Here is a 12,524-nt window from a genome sequence, read left to right as displayed (position 1 = left end):
ACATGACAGTATTACGCCGATTGTGGCCTCTCTTCACTGGCTCCCTGTCCGTTTGAGGATTGATTTTAAAATTTTGTTGATGGTTTTTCTCCAGGGCGTTCCTCCAGGAGTCGATCGCGCCCATTCAAGTCAATGCTCGTGATTCCACAGCACGCGCTGCACGTCCCAGAAGCGTCTCTCCGCTCTGCTCAGCGAAAACAAACGTACGAGCCGAGCCGAAGAGACGGAGAGCGAGCGAGGGTCAGAGAGGGACAGATCGCACCAAAGTTACGTCTGTAACATGATGTTAATTATTTAGTTTTACTAACATATATACTTACAGCCTGCGAGAGAATTATGACTACGTTTCTATTTCAAAGAAAATAAGGCAGGGACTGCAATAATGAGCCTGTTAGTGACTTTATCGATCAAATAACTTCCTGGAAAAGTTACAAATAAAGTAAAAAACAACTGCCCGGGAAACACTTCAAAATAAAAGCATTGTGTACAAACGAGGGGAGTCAGAATTCCACAGAGCACTTAGGTCAACCAACTACTTGCTCTTAGATGTCAAGATCAGTACTCAAAAACTGAGGGGGTCGTGTCTTTGCAGTTGCTGCTCCTTAGCAATGGAACAGCCCTCCTATTCACATAAGAACTGCGCAGTAGCTTGAAATGTTTAAGTCGCTGCTAAAGAACATCTCGATGCCCTTCAACTCCAGTTAAGCTCAGCTCTTCCTATTTTATCTTTTACCATCCTGCAATTCTTTTATATTTATTCTTTTTGGTTTTATCTCTTCTCTCTTTTCTTCAGTATTTGTGTAATGCTGTGTCTGTGGATTCTCTTGGCTGCACAGCACTTTGTTCAACATGAATGGTTTTTAATATGTTCTATAAACAAACTTGACTCAACTAAAAATACGCACACTTCTGTACTATACGTGTACGAGTTAGACTTACAATAATCAGGAGAATGAAGTAGATGAAGTTGTAGAAGGAATGAGCATCCATCACGTAGTACATGATCTCCACCCAGCCCTCCAGAGTGATCACCTGCAGTCACAGGAAAGATGACAGTGAATAACGATACACAGACAGTCTTCCCTGAGGATCACAACACTCCTGTTAATGGACTTAAACTTCCAGACAGGAAAGGTTTGTTCTTTAAATAGAAGGCTACAGCGAGAAGTAAGCTAGCCTAGCATAAAGAGTGGAAACAAAGTGTAACAGCTAGCCTGCTCTTTTCAAAAGAAACAAAATCTGCCTCGGAAGCTGTTAAAAAAAACGTTTTGTATTATATATATACCAAAATCAAAGTGTGAAAGTCATTATTTGCCATATTACTAGAGAGCAGGCTCGCTATCACCCTGTTTTTTACACTGGTTTATGTATGTATCACCACAGTGATAGAAAAGTTGTTGATTAGCGAGCTTTGCAGGGTCTGCACAGAGCAGGCTAGCTGTTCCACTCTTTGTGTTTGGCTAAGCTAAGCTGCTGCTCACTGAAGCTTCATAGTGAACAGAAATATGACAGCGGGAAAAAAAAGGATAAAATAAAGATATAAAACTATATAATATACTATCGAATATTATTATTAAGATAAGTTTATCCCCATCCCCACCTGGAAGATGACAATCCAGGCGTAGGCAATGTTGTCGAAGTTGATGGCTCCTTTGTGTGGGTTGCTGTATCCAGTATGACACCTGGTGTAGTACCGGTTCCAGTTGACACAGAGTCCCGCTACACTCACGCTTCCATTGGCCAGAGGCTCGGGACTCAGACCCAGAGACTGGCGGTACAGTGCGTCGTCTTTGTCCAGGCAGCACGTCCTACCTCCCTCGCGGCGGGCGGGGACATCCGTGCAGGACATGATGCCGTTGTCGACCGGCAGGGAGCAGATGAAGGGTCGCTCGTCATCCTCGTCAGCCATGTAGTAGGGTCGAGGCAGGCTGATACCCGTGGTGCTGGAGGAGTAAAAGGAGATGATAGTGAGTTCAAAACTGGAGAGGATTTTTACAGCCCCTTGTAAACCACACTCACATCCACGCAACTTTCACAATAGCATAGAAGTTGGAAGCAAGAGAACCTGTTAAAAGCAGAAGTGAAAGTCACACTTGCTAGTTTGTCATTGGTATTTTAGACAGAGCAAAATCACTTTTCACACTCACACTTTTCCAACATGTGTGTGTTGTGAGATTGGGACTAAAAGTATAATGGATGAAAGGATGCAGAGAAAGAGAGGGAGAGAGAGGTGGGGAGACAGACACGGAGACAGATGATCATGTTAGTCATGGTTAAATTGAAATAAAATGACAGCAGAGACACACAGACCAAGAGAAGCAGAAAGGCGGTAATGGAGGCCAGTTAACCCCCAAACACCAAGGTGACAGTCAGCTGTCTCGAGGAGTTTCTTTGATTTCTTTGCCAATGTTTGCTTTATTCTACAAATATGTCTTGCCATAAGATTAATCGTTGTGAGCTGCGATGCAGGCAGCCTCAGAGAGCTGTCTGACTGCCTGATCAGCCAAGCGAATGACTGATTTATGCGCCACTTACTTATTCTTCGCTTATAGTCGTTTTGTTATTTCCAAATCTGACAAAAACATTCAGGCTGTCAAACACATTATCTATTGTATAATGAAAAATGCCACAAAAAAGCAAAACTTTAGTGTCTTTCATGCAGAAACTCTTTAGTCTAAATCACAGTGGTGCTTTGTGTGTTTGTTTGTCTTTTCTACTCTATTTATTCAGTCTAACACTGCTGCAGAACTTATGCTGGAACTACCCCAAAGTATTTTCACTGTTGCAGACCGTTAATGTCAGGATGAGATCATGAGAGTATTGTTGAGTTGTGGTACGGTGTCAGGTGGTCATAAAACTCAGGCCAAGCTGTATTAAAGGCTTAAAGGCTGTCTTAGCAAATTATGCTAACTTCAAGCTTTAATTTCACTCTGTGATACCTGTGGAGTAGCTTAGTATAATTTACAGTTAAAAAAATATTTTGCTCTGTTCAGGCCCTCATACAGCGTTTGCCTGAAACGACTCAGTCAGCTCTGTCCCTTTAAGAAACCCCACTCCCCTACAAGCCCACTTTCTTCTGAATGGCCAGCTCTCCGAAGCCTGCTGATGTCACAAAGTGCAGCGTGTAGAAAAAAAACTGTGTGAAGCTGGTGTTCACAGCAGCCTGCAGACTGAGCTGAGAAGCCTGGGGATTACTCCAACATACTTTTACCTACAGATGTGAAACTACGTTTTTTTCTTGTCCTGACGTCATAATAAAATTAAACATGCTCAGATCTTTTGTAAGTTTAAAGTCTTGGCTTGTGCAGATAAGGTGTCAGTGCTGCAGTAGCCAGGTACACGTGTGAAGTAAGAAGGAAGGAAATGCCTCACCAAAGGCCTGTTAGCTTGTATTGCTAATCCAGCTAATGTTATGGCTGTACCGTCGTTGTTTATAGTCAGTTTCAAGACACCCTTTAGTGCCTGTTTTAAGGTCTGACATCGTCCTCTCTCCAGTAAAACTATGGCGATATTGTGAACTTTCACCAGTTTAATCAGTCCGATCAGCTGCAGCGTCCAATCATAAACTGATATCCAATAAGGGGGGCGTGTCAGCTGCGCTCCTCACTCCTCCGAGCTGTAACAAGAGCTTTGGGACGGTCCTCAATATGGCGGGTCTGGAGCTATTTCCAGTTCAAGTAAGGATTGAATAGCGAGGAAATATCAAATAAGAGGCCTGCGATGTACCCAGGGTGTCAGACTTAAGTGTTTTATGTATTGTAGGCATTTAAAGCAGGAGAGGAATCAGCTGGCTGTCAGCTTGAGTTTACGAAATGTGTTAAAGTGCAGCCTTTAACAGAAGAGGTGAAGTCATGTGAAGCAGCAGGAAGCATTAGACAGTGTTTGATCAGTCGGCCTTTGTTAGCCTTACTCCTTTATAGTGGACTTTGTGTGCCAGGGCTTTAACAAGGAGACGGACAGAGAAGTGGGTGAAAAGCAGGGTGTGACTTTACTTAAATGATTTATAGTCAGAGTGGCAAGTTCAACTTTTGCATTTAAAGATGTCGGAGAGGAAATGATACAAGACCGAGGGAGATGGTGACAGTTTCCTAGATATGGGAAAATAGCTATTATAAAGACAGGAAGAAGGGAGGAAAGAAAGAAGGTCAAGAAGGAAACAATGAGGGGAGAAGTGGAGGAACATAGTGCAGGAAAATGGAGGGCAAGACGAAGAAAAAGAAGAAAAAGAAGGACAAAAAAAAGCACATCTGAATCAATGACTGAGAGCGGAAGGGCGAGAAGAAAAGCAAATGTGTGAGGCAAAGAGAGAGAGAGAAAGAGAGAGAGAGACGTTTACGGTGTTTGCCTTGCCATTACAAAAAGAGCAAGGTGGACGCTCAAGACAGAGAGCAGCCGAGCCGTGTGTGATCTCAGTTTAATCTGAGAGTAGGTTGCTATTTAAAGGGCAGACCGGAGGAAAAGATACAGATGAGTGCAGACGGTGGTTAGCAATTACATGTGACCTGGTATTTGAGAAGGCTCGATTGAAGCAGCCTTGTGAGTACTTCCCCTGTCTGTCTGTCTCTCACTCCACTTTCAGTCCCCGCTGCTCGCTCTCTGTGGCTCTCTCTCTGACTCTCTCTCTCTCTTTCTCTGAGGCTGTATTAGGCTGAAAGGAAACTACATGGAGATACGCAGCCTTTTTAGTTTGCAGTGTAGCTTTGGGCATTTCTGACCAAGTCTTTTATTTTTCATATCATTCCTTTCGCCATCATATTAGTCGCTCAGTTTCATCATCTCATATTTGCTGAGGGCCACTTAAATCTCCTGAAATCCCAATCAGTAAAGCATCTGATATAAATGTAATTACCAAAAGGTTAAAGTGGCTCAGATAATCCTTTTGTTCATGGCTTGTCTATAGAGCTCTAACAGTCAAAGCTTCATTAACCAACTTTCTTTTACTGTATGACATAAGCCCCTTTTTACACTGCCAGTTCAAGGTGGGATTATTACTCCTCTGTTACGTTCCGTCTTCTGAAACGCACGGAGGCCGAATGGTGGGGAATGGTCGATCCGCCAATGAGCCGGCATCAGAGGTAGTTACAGAGGCGCAAGAGAGGCGAAGCGGCGTCTGTGCAAACAGCGGAGGTGGCAGGGTGGAACAGCGCCGTGTGTGTGTGTATTTGCAGCACACGCTGTTCGTTTACACCTCGCGCGCGTTTTGCGCCCTCAACGCCGGAGCGCTTTGTAAAAACACACATAGGACCAATGTGAAATGGCAAAGGCGGCATGACGGCGGAGCTTCGTTAAGGCGCTGAGGCGGAACTTCAGTGTAACAAGGGCTATAGTTTAGTCTGCATAGTCTGAACGTTTTTTGCTTTCTTGCCGAGAGGGAACGGGAATATCGGTAACATTTACAAACGTCTTCCAAATATAAAGCCAGAGCAACCGGACAGTAAGCTTAGCTCCATTACAAAAGTAAAAAAGTTCACCAACCAGAAGTTAAAGTTCACTGACTCAAATGACTACATCGTGTTAAGGCCTCATTTGTAGTGAGAACTAGCTGACACTGAATCCTTACTGGAGGTGATGTGAACCTGAGCGTGCATACTGCTCCATGCTTTAGCTAACACTAAGCTAAGCTTGAAAATCCACTTGTACCAGTTCCATTTTCTTGAATTGCTGCATGTTAAAGGGGACATATTTTAGCTATGCAATCACATTTTCTGGCACAAATGTGTGTTTGTGTTTGAATCACGTTGGTTAAGTTTGTTTCGTTTGTTTCGTTTTAAAAATTGTATACATATTCTAATTTAAATATTTTTTGGAGCCTCTCCTTCCTCCTGAAACGAACAAGATGTTTTGCCATTCAAAGGTTCGACCTTAGCCACAATTGGCTGAGGCATGTGCCATCCCACGTGGGGGAGCAGCCGTACTGCACTGTCACCCCGAAGTTGTAGAAAACATGGCTGCTCTAAGATCAGTTATTCGGCCTTATATGTACTAGCCAGCATTGCCAGGAGGTATCTGAATGGTGAGGTGAAACGACTTGATTACAAGCTAGAGCAAGAAGGCAGCCTGAGGTGAATGACGGTGGATGTCGATTGGTCGATTTCAGTGAAAGCAAGGGTCTACGTAGAAACCTGCAGCTGTGCTGAACGGCCCATTTCATAGGCGACCTTTTTAACATGTCATTCTGGAGAAACACTGAATTATGCCGTTTTTCACTGTGAACAATAAACACCCAAAAATGTGAAACCCACACAAAATGAGAACATCCATTCAAAAGATACGGCCCCTTTAAGGCGTTGCTCTCTCACTGACGCTGCCCACGTTAAGCAGCCACGGTTTCCGTGTCTCTTCCATTTTTTCAGCTTGCGGCGAGTTAAACTGGCAAGAATACTGATAATCTATTACATATTATATAAACTAATAAATATTATATGATTGTGATTAATGATAATAAACATCTTATTCTTGCCAATCCTTTGATTTTCTGCTGTGTTCCGGAAGTTTCAATACACCAAGTTTATTCTCCCACATAATTAAATTCTACAATCTGCCCGTGCTGTGTGTGATGGTGTCTTTTTAATCCGCTAATTTATCCACATTTGTGCCAGTTGAGTCCAAAGAGAGAGGCAGAAAGCAACACAAACGTGCAGAATCCCTTGTTAAAAGGTGCAGAGAAATGTCATGCTGGTGTGAACAGCAAGGCCACTGCTCGTGCAAGAAAATGACATATGCAGCACATCCTGCCTCCTGCGTGTCTCTGGCTTCAGTGTCACTGATCTCATCGTCACTTGCTTCCACCAGCAGAGGTTTGCAAACATAAAAAAACTTCAAACAGACTAAGCTAGCAACTAGCTAAAGGAATCGGAAATACCTCAAAATTGGCTCACAACTACACTGGTTACACACAAATATAGTGCAGGACTGTTTTTGTAGGTGTAAGTACAACGCTGAGAGAGGAAAGCCTGAGCCAGCGTGGTGAAACTGTTGCTTTTTCTGTGACTCACTCAGCTCATGATCACTGCAAATCTGAGGCCTGCGAACAGCAAGTAAACGTCATACAAAACGCGACAGTCCACCCACTCCTTCTAGTCTTCTTCACATCACACACCCCACCCACTAATCCCCACCTCTGCGCGGGACTGAGCCAACATCGAGTGACGGCGGTTCTCACAGCTGAGCTCATTATCAGATTGGACGTCGGCTGTGTGTGCTGAGGTGATTACGTTCGCCAGCAGACAGTGTCAGACAGACAGCATTCATTTCACACCTGAGGAGACGTTGGACTCCCGACAGCAGCGGCATCAGCCAAAGGTGCGTGTTTGCTACCTCCCGTGTTTGTTCCTGGAAACCCTCTGCGCTCTGATTTCCAGGCGTCACACGGGGTTTGCATCAGCTTTGTGTCTAAAACCAAACAAAAAGTCTGCTTGTGTTCATGATTCACCAACATTGGATGACATTACAGAAATTAACTCAGGTGGGTCAGGACATCCCGTGATTACATCCCCTCTCTCCATGTCATATCAGAATTGGTTACCATGGTGATGGCCTCTCATCAGATCATTATTTTCTCTCTGGGCTTGGCAGAACGAGACGCCACCCAGCCTACTCCTCCGTGCAGCCAAAGCAGCCTAATCAAACGCTTGGCCGCAGATTTGGTCTCCCCGGGCTTACCACCGACTGGATCTCAGCTATTGTCTGAGCTCTGTGTGTTCACAGTGGTATTAGCTGTTCTCTTAATCATAGAGTTATTTAGGGACAAACAGCACCTGTTAAGCTTCCGGCCCCTGATTCAGACTGACTATTTTGCTCTCACCAGGGGACACGAAGAGAGCCGTCATGATTCATTACGGATTGGTGATTTATTTTCAGGACCTTCTAAAGAATATCACAGAAAAAACACGGCTGTCCAACTCACAACTTAACAAATATCCTTTATTATAAATGCATTTTCAACTCACTCTGATTAGAACACTAACACTGAGATGGCTTTAAGAATATTTTCATCCACATCAAAACACACGCATCAGTATGAGACATGAAGTCCTCCAATCCGTACAACCACACTGGTGGATTGTTACAACCTCCCAAATAACCCACAAGAGTGTTACGTACATTAGCGCCAATATGATGGCAGATAACCCATCGTCATAGCAACGCATTTGTACCATACAAATGTGAAAATGTGATCCACCTTGTGAAACAGCAAAAGCTTGGTTTAGGCACAGAAACTTCTTGGTTAAGTTCAGAAAAAAAGATGTGGTTTGGTTTCAAATAAGCAGCTAGTTGAAGTCAAAGTTGACTTTTGGAAATTCACTTTCATTCATCCACCATTTACTGAAGAATTAAAAAGTCTGATGGCTGTGGGTACAAAAGATCTTCTACATCTCTCCGTCCTGCAACGAAGAGAGAGGAGCCATCCACCACCGATGTTTCTTTGGTCCATCGAGGTGTTATGAAGTGGATGATCCGTGTTGTTTAGAATGACCTCGATCTTCTTCAGTGTGCATCTCTCCACCATGTCCCCCAGTGAGTCCAACCTGACTCCAATCACAGAGCCAGCTTTTTTCACCAGTTTGTCCAGTCACCTTGCTTCCTTGTGTCTTATCCTGCCTCCCCAGCACTGCAGCATAAAACACACTTGCCACCACAGACTGATAAAACATCTGCAGCATCTGACTGCAGATGAGATCTGAACCTCCTTAAGAAAAAGAGGTGGCTCTGCCCCTTTTTGTAGAGTGCGTCTGTGTTAAGGGGCCAGTCCAACTTGTTATCCAGGTGTACACCTAGATAATTATAGGTTGGCACCACCTCCATGTCCACCCCACAAGTGTTCACTGGCTGAAATGGGGAAATGTTTTATCCTTTCCTTTGGATAAGGACTCATTGCCGTCATCCACCATCCCCAAACAAATTTTACAGCTCACATACTATGCCAACTGAATTTTTCAGTCAGGTTCCTGGAAATGTAGCTCAAAGAGTACACTCCCAACGGATCTCCTGGCGAGTGCGCAACTGGTTGGGCGAAAGATGTATTCAGCTTTAAGCAAACATGCAACTCATCATATATTGAAGATATATTTCCAGGGGAGCTGTTGCTTTAAATACAATCATACTAAAATTAAATTAAAGCGTTTATTGTAAATTTAACAAAGTCAACCATTGTTGTTTCTACATTTCCTATCATTCATTTCCAGGGTATTTAATCAAACCCTGGTGTAATCCCTGGAGAATTCAGGAAACAGGGCAGACACTGAAACAAAACTACATTTCATTGTTTGATTTGTGTTTACTGCATTGCATTGAACAAGGCTGAGCAATTACAGGATTATATCTCATTTCAATTTATCAAACCACTGAACAAAAATTAAACTCCAGCATTTTTGTTTGGGTCGTCCAAGGGTAAAGACTGCTGGAGTCGCCCTTTCATTAACCCTGACATTTAATGCCCATTTATTTACTGATAACAGCTAAACCGACCGGTTATGGTCCTGAAGGACCTGTCGTGCTGTTAAGTCACGTTTGACAATGTGATTGATTATGAATATTAAAGCCATTCTTATGCTACACCATGAAGAACAGATCCATCAGCGCACCACTCAGTGAACCGTGGTGCGCTGGTGTTTTAATCACCATATCATAATAAATGTGAAATACGACCCTGAAACTATGAATCGATCAGGTGACCACAGTGCAGTTCTTTTTCATTACACTATAATTGATCAGTTCCATTGTACAGCAGAAGTTGTACTTTCAAAGGTTATAGGACGGCAAGAAGAACGTTCTCTTCAGTTTATACAAAATGTCTGCGTTTAGAGAGAGGCAAAAAGGAAATGATCCATCTTAAAAGAAAGAACATGAGCCTTAAGGAGTCTCGATAGACTTTCAAAATAAAGCTTTCAGACATTTTAAGACTTTTGGAAGTGCAGCGATAACAAATTTGACACTAAAGGGACACTGAGAGGACTTGGTTATGTTCAGGAAACAAATAACGGTTTGGGTTTCGATCCCTGACTGCAGCAGTTACATGTCATAGTGTCCTTTGGGTAAGACACTGAACCCCAATTTGCTCCCAGAGGCATAGCATTTGTTCTATAAATGCATTGATCCTGACTGGAGATTGGCACTTAGGCCTTTGCCATCAATGTGTGAATGTGAGTGTGAAGGGGTGAAAGTCACATGTAGTGTAAAAGCGCTTTGAGCGGATTGGAAGACCCATTTACCGTTTGTCAGGTAACTAACGTTAATGATGTAGGTTTCATAACTGAAGTACATTACGTTTAACCTTTAACCTCCTGAAAAGCTTAGTTTGTTTGACTCCTCAATAACCCCCGACCACCACCCCAAGCAGACTTTTGTCCTCTTCATACTACAGCACCTGACTCGCCACTTTAATTCTAGAGGACAGCGTCCATAAAAGATGCTTAGGGCATCATATTTTGAAGCGCTGGGCAAATCAACCAGCCTGCCATATGTGACAAGGTGGGAGTTATAGGGGCTGCAAGTACTTTAATCTGGTGTAGTGTGTAATTCTACACAGATTTAAGTTGGTGTTATTGTCAGAATCTGCTCTAGTTATGGTGTGCAGTATGAAGTCAAGTTTAACCCAAAAAAGAGTGTCATTATGATCGTTAAAACCAACGTTTTCCTTCATTCTTTATTTCTGATGAACCACTTACTGTCGTTAATAAAGCAAAATACTTCGGTCATATAATCAGGAACGACTTAAGTGATGATGATGATGTGCAGCGCCAGTGTTGCAAACTGTATGCACAAGCCAATATGCTGGCACGCAGATTTCACATGTGCTGTTGCCCTGAAAACAGAGCCTTTGAGGAGCTTACTGTACTCCACTCTACACAGCCCACCTGTGGTGCAGCTACAGTGAAGCTAAAATGAAAAAGCTTCAGGTGCACAACGATGCATTTCAAATCCTACTTCAGGTACCAAGGTGGACGAGTGCAAGCGATATGTTTGTATCTGATAATGTTCCAACCTTCCACGCCGTGCTCGGGAATTTAATGTTTAAATTTATGAGTCGATTATCTGACTCTAAAAATGTAATCATGATGGCGCTATGTCAACCCACACTAAGTGACACAAGGTGTTTGTCTTGTTCCTGGAAACACTGGAAACATTGTCTTTAAGTGTTTTAAATTGCAGGTGTAAACTGTAATGATGTCATCCTTTGTTGTCTATTTACTTTGCTTTTTTATAGAAACTTAAATCAACTGTAATGATTTTGTTCCTGTTTTTATCCCTCTGTTGTTGTCGTCTCTGTCTTGTATTGTATGTATTGTGTTTTGACATGGACTATTGGTTTGGTATTGGTTTTATTGTTAATGAATATGAATGAATGTTAGGATGCAGCTGAGTATTTCTGGGAGATGAATGCTCAGTTGGGCGGTGATGCTGTGCCAAAGGAAAAAGTTTCTTCAAGGAGACAACAACAAATCTTCTCGTCATTTTGTAGTTTAAAAAACTGTTGCCTAAAGTTTGCCGAAACCAAAACCAGCTGTGTGAAAATACCACAACATGCACACTTTTATGGGAAGAAGTTGAAGGATAAGAACATCTGCCCGCCAGGTGATTGCCAGCTGTCTCTTCTGCCTCTGTGCACAAACAGTTCAAAGCCTAAAACACATAAACAAGAGCGATCCCTTTGCTACTCAGGCAGACAGTGTATCTGCAGCCAACTTTAAATCAACGACAGCTTTTTGAAGCGACATGACAGAAGAGTAATTGAATTTCTGACACCACCACCAAAATAAACAGCCCACAGGCACTGAGTTACAGAACATTAGCCCTGGAAATATCACCCCACACTATCGCAACAATAGCGCTCTCGCAGCTGCACCAGAATATTGTCACCGCGTACAAAGGGGAAGATGGCAAGTCAAAAAGGTGGAAAGATTTTTTAAAAGAAGTGAAGCGCATCCAGGCATCAAACTGTACAGGTAAGAAGTAGCAGCATTTCTATTAGAATCCTAAAGTTTAGACTTTTTCTAAAACCGTGGATACCCTGCTGTTCGATCAGCGCGGTGAGTCTGTGTGTGAATGCAATATGAGAACCCTTGCAAGTGTGTGCATTTTAGGAAAGTGTGCATAAAAGAGCGTACACTTGACAGTATGTGCACGCAGCAGGGGTGATTTTCCACACACACTGAAACTTACTAATATGTATGATGATGGTGGGAGGATGCAAAGACAAAGAGAAGAGCAGTGAGGAAAAAGTCTTTCTTGGAAGAAGACAGATGGACGGGTCAGCAGGTCCAACGTGTTCTTCTCAAATGACACAACAGGGGTAGTGAAGCTAAGCGTGAATGTTTGTTCTCACAGCTCGGTGCTCGGTCAGAGAGAGGGACCTGCAGACTCCCCAGTTACGCTGCAGCTTCTGGGGTGTGAAGCAATATCAAACACATTTGGTCCTTTTCCCAAACAAAGCGTGTAAATTATATTGTGGCTTTTATGAGAAATGCATGACATTGAAGTAAAAACAAAACTTCCTTGTTTGCTCTACATTTCTGAAAGCTGAA

General features: G+C 43.0%; 1 protein-coding gene across 1 annotated transcript in view; it reads right to left on the bottom strand.

Moving 5' to 3' along the window:
• The window catches only part of LOC138595049 (voltage-dependent T-type calcium channel subunit alpha-1I-like), a 197,237-nt gene that overhangs the window by 108,606 nt on the left and 76,107 nt on the right, over positions 1-12,524 (bottom strand). Inside the window, exons 6-7 of the mRNA XM_069666367.1 lie at positions 1,601-1,943; positions 940-1,032 (exon numbers count right to left, since the gene is read on the bottom strand). Of these exons, the coding sequence (XP_069522468.1) occupies positions 940-1,032; positions 1,601-1,943 (436 nt within the window). The remainder of the gene's footprint in view (positions 1-939; positions 1,033-1,600; positions 1,944-12,524) is intronic.

This window comes from Semicossyphus pulcher, unplaced genomic scaffold (genome assembly GCF_022749685.1).
Source record: "Semicossyphus pulcher isolate SPU_LCO1_2020_fin unplaced genomic scaffold, fSemPul1.0.p SCAF_17, whole genome shotgun sequence".
NCBI classification, from domain to species: Eukaryota; Metazoa; Chordata; class Actinopteri; order Labriformes; family Labridae; genus Semicossyphus; species Semicossyphus pulcher.
The sequence above is the reverse complement of the archived record's forward strand: the minus strand, read 5'-3'. Positions and strand labels throughout refer to the sequence as shown.